This window comes from Beta vulgaris, chromosome 2 (assembly GCF_026745355.1).
Source record: "Beta vulgaris subsp. vulgaris cultivar EL10 chromosome 2, EL10.2, whole genome shotgun sequence".
NCBI classification, from domain to species: Eukaryota; Viridiplantae; Streptophyta; class Magnoliopsida; order Caryophyllales; family Amaranthaceae; genus Beta; species Beta vulgaris.
The window spans coordinates 3911451-3915969 of record NC_079203.1 but is presented as its reverse complement, the minus strand read 5'-3'; the positions used below and the strand labels follow the sequence as shown (position 1 = coordinate 3915969).

At 32.1% G+C, this 4519-nt stretch overlaps 1 protein-coding gene across 1 annotated transcript; it reads right to left on the bottom strand.

Moving 5' to 3' along the window:
• Nucleotides 1–2263: 2263 nt before the first annotated feature.
• On the bottom strand, nt 2264–3590 carry LOC104887627 (hypothetical protein). The gene has a single exon (XM_010672299.4). The coding sequence runs from the start codon at nt 3112–3114 to the stop codon at nt 2473–2475; it is 642 nt and encodes a 213-aa protein (XP_010670601.2). The 5' UTR covers nt 3115–3590; the 3' UTR covers nt 2264–2472.
• Nucleotides 3591–4519: the final 929 nt, after the last annotated feature.

The window sequence follows — 4519 nt, the reverse complement described above, 5'->3', positions numbered from 1 at the left end:
ACTTATTTTATTTAATATTTTAATTTTTCTTATGATATAGTTAAATAGAGAAGGGAGAATATTTGTAAACTTGGTTTATATCAGTTAAAATTGATTAAGAAGAACAAATTCCAATTATGTAATTTTTGAAAAGGAATTAAATGCTTGGGCCTTGGATAGTTTACAATTATTCCTTCAATTCTAAACAATATTTATTTTTTGTAAAAAAAAGTGTTTTCTCTTGTTGTAATAGGTTAGATATGCTAATATGAATAAGATACCCTAACAATCAATTACAAATCACTAGATCGTCATTCATCTTCCCCAAGCCAACACCTATTAATCTCTTGGAGCAATGATGTGTCGGATTTTTGTGTAGGTTTTAGTTGCATTTAAGTTGCATTCTAGGAGCATTTAGGTGTACTATAGTTCATAATTGCATGTTATTACTTAATCTGCGAAATATTACTCCTCTTGTGCGTTTTTGGTATTCTTTGATGAATTTTAGGTATCGAGAATATAATTAAAGTATTATTAGACAAGCTTGAGTACTTAGGAGCAATTGGAAGCAAGCTACATTGATAAGGATCATTTTGGATGTATTTGAGTGCAAATTGGAGCTCATTGGAGTTGGAATTCATTGATAGAATTGTGGAAATCAAGTCATGTTCACTATTTTATCCATAACATCTGACTTGATGCTGATATTAGGTTGATTCCAGTGGAATTAGAAAGTAGGCTTGAAGAGCTTTCCAACGATAGGTCACACAGTCCAAGACGAGTTATATTTTGAGAGATATGGGCTTTCAAAGTTAGCCCAGTCTGCCACAAACTTCTTACGCGTACGCGATTTTGATAATTTCGGCCATTTAATGATTTATTTGGTTTTTATCTTGTAATTTGGTTTACTACTAGTATTGGGAGTTAGAACTATATATTAGAGGTTTTTTAATTAGGATAGGACATCTTTTACTCACTTTTCACTATCACATTATTTTTCCTCTCTACTTTTCTATCTAGTTTATGCCCTAGTTTATTTCCTATTGTTACTTTGGAGAGATTCAAGATTCAAGATTTCATCTTCATCTTCAAATTCAATCAAGTTTTATTCTCTTATCTTGTCTTGATTATTATTTGAATTATGTCTTCTATTATGTTTATTGTTCTTTTTGTCATGATTAGTGAGTAGTTTTTTAATCTAGGATTGAGTTGAGCCCTAGTATGGATTGATCATGTAAATTCTTCTCTAATTCACATGTATTGAATTATATATCTAGTGTTTGATAAGATTGTTGTTATTGTCAATTGTGCATATTGATTTAGCCCTAGTTTTATATTATCAATAAAAGTTGGAGTTGAAGTTAGGAATATTTGTTCGATGCTAAATTTTTATTTTATTAATTAAGTTTATCAACGAAAGTTGGGTCTTAATTTAGATAATCTTGTTATTGATTTGAATTCTCTCATGAAAATAGGTGAGAACTAGAATTGGAAATTATTTGACATTGGTTCTTAATGCTTCTAATTATGTGTGTAAGCCATGAAAATAGGAGACATGCATGTTAGTTAGGCATTTTGCTATCACGAAAGTGAGTTCTAGGTATTAAGGAATGATCGAGTATTTAGTTTCGGTTCGCAACTGTGCTTTATTACTGAGTCATAAGAGAATGTCGTTAATCTCGCCTAAGCTATAATTGAATAACTGGGATGTGACTTGTGGTTTGATCAATTCATATTAGTGGTGATGCTTAATCTTAGTGATCTAATTACCATATTCATATAGTTTATCATATTTTGTCCTTAGTTTAGCCTTAAGTTTATAGATTATTCCTCATTTCTGGATTGTGTAACTATTTTGTGATCTAAAATCAAGTAGTGGTTAATCTTGCACCTCCCTCAATTCGACCCATATGTGCTACGACAACGTACACTTGCGGCATTAAAATAAACACCTAACAAGCAACTGACCACAATGGTTAACTATGATGGCTTTTATGAAGCATAATTAGTAATATCTAGTATTGTGCTAAATGTTGATCATGAAGATGTCACTAAAACTTGCGTTTACTTGCATAAGCCACAACTTTGGGGATGTATTCGACACTATGATTCAAGAATCAAGATACCAATCTCTCACATCTATATAGAAGCAAATTTGCACCAAAAAAACTATAGAAACAAATAATAAAACTAAGCTATATAACAAAAGGTATTTTATAAACAATATCCAAGTTTCGGAATTCATTACTACCATACTAGAATACATATAAATAAGACTGGATCATAAAGGAACTATATTCACTATTTTATAAATCAAGTTCTTTAAAGTAACAATACTTCACAGTAAAGTTGATCAAAACAACTTCTCATATATTCAAATTGTTCTAATCATCATCAACTAAATTAAATATTTTGTACATGTTCAAAACATCAATAATTTCTTGAACAATAATATCATCATCCTCCACCAAAGTTCCAATTTTCACCCATACTCTATACCAACCAACAACTAGTAAGTTGTGATCTTGCTGTTTCCCTAAAATTTTGTACCTTTACCAAACAATAATGTGTACAAAACAACCCCAAATTAGCACACCCAACTTTACTAGTTTTCAACAAATAACAAGCTACACCACCTTCTTCCCCTTTTCCTTGTATTAACACACCAAAAGCCTTAGTAAAATCCCTATTTTGCCCCTCATCTTCCTCATAAATTCCCACTTCATCCTCTTTTAATTCCTCCACAAGTATGATTCCTTCAGGTGAAGGTTCCTCTCCTTTTACCCATTTACCCTTCAAGTGGGCCCAATTCTCTGCAACTGCTTTCTCTGTTTTTACCGTGGTACCTCGTTCGTTGTACACGTGGACGAATAAGGGCGCTTCTCTTAGATTCTTAACGATCTCGCCAACTGATTCTTTAATCCAATGGTCAAATTTCTCCGGCTCTCCTCTCACATGGGTCCTACTTTTTTGAACTACCTCGATTGCCGAGGAGTTCGCCATTATTGCCTTCGCAGGAATAATCCTTGCAGAGGCGTAACGAGTTTGAGTCTGACTCGGTAACGTGACTCGGTCTCCGACTCGGTGAGTCCGAATCGTTATTCCTCCGGTTGAACCTAGACCCAAACACTCCATCTAATCAAAACAAAATTCCAAATTTTTTGGAGAAAAAATCAAGATTGGTAGTATTGAAATCGAGAAAGAAATTCTGGGTAGGTTGTAGAATTTGAAGAGATTGAAGTATAAAGTAGGATTACAAAAGGGGATTGAAAAGAGACTCAAACACTCAATCTAATCAAAAGAAAAAATTCCGAAGAAATCTGGAGAAATAATCAAGATGGGTAGTCTTGAAATCGAGAGAGAATTTCTGGGTAAGTGGTAGATTTTAAATAGATTGAAGTATAATAAAGTAGGGATTTAAAAGAATTGTTGGATGATAAGATAAATGTTTGAAAGATGTTGAAAAAAATTGGTAAAAATTGATGGATTTTATTTAGATGTGAGAAAGAGGTTTCTGAGAAGGATTAGGAATATGAAAATCGTTAGAATTTAGAAGGCGAGTGTTAAAAGAATGGAAGGATGTTGCATGGCGCACGCTTTTGTGTGTATTGATTTACAAGTAGGATTAAAAGGTATGACATGTTGGATATTAATGCACAATAAGAGTGTAAAATAATTGGCAGCGTGGCAAATATAAGGCGCAATGTATGCTTAATAATTGGTAGCGTAGGCAAGGAACGTGGTAATGTGATTCTAGCGCGCGCAAAACTCATGTTGTGGCTCGTTGGGCCTCGTCCATTCGTTGGTTTTACTTGTACGCGGCCATTTGCTTGCGTCAAAGTTTCAACTTCTAAATTATTATTCATTTATTCCCCCTAGTTAACGTGTGAATTGTGATATGATGATAAACTTTTAAAAAATTGATAACTTGAAACCTACTTGATTTCGAGTTGACTCGAAAAGTAAGGTTTGATTAAATTTTTTATTTAGGGTTCATATTTAAATCCTAACATATAGGAAATTAGTGGACAAATATCGACCCGATTTGTTTTTGAGTTAGTTTATGTGGAAAGTGAAAATTATTACGTAATGCAATAGATTGGATACAAAGTATTGAAAAATATGGTGTACGACTAAATCGTCAATTGATTAAGAGAAAAGTAGTAAAAGTTACAAAAAAACAAGTTAAGTAGTTAATTATCTATAAAAAATCTTAAAAAGTAAAAACTGGTACGGAAAATTATATAAAAATCAAGTAGTTGCAAAATTACTCAAAAGTTCAAAGAAATGAATTACAATAAAGTTAAATGACGTAGCATATTTGTTTGGTTAGATTGCGGCTTGCTCTAAATTGCATTTAATTAGTATAATTGTTGGTTTTGGAATGATTTTAGTTGGACCTTGATAGCAATTATATGGATCCTTTTGACCATCAATTATTCCATTATTTGTGACTTGCTATTTGTGATGCATATTGTACAAATGTTATTTTATATATAGCCTAGGATATAGAAATATAAATGACAATTTCAAACCACTT

Excerpts from the sequence above, each read along its gene's own strand:
- LOC104887627 (XM_010672299.4), bottom strand. The coding sequence starts at position 3,114 with ATGGAGTGTTTGGGTCTAGGTTCAACCGGAGGAATAACGATTCGGACT.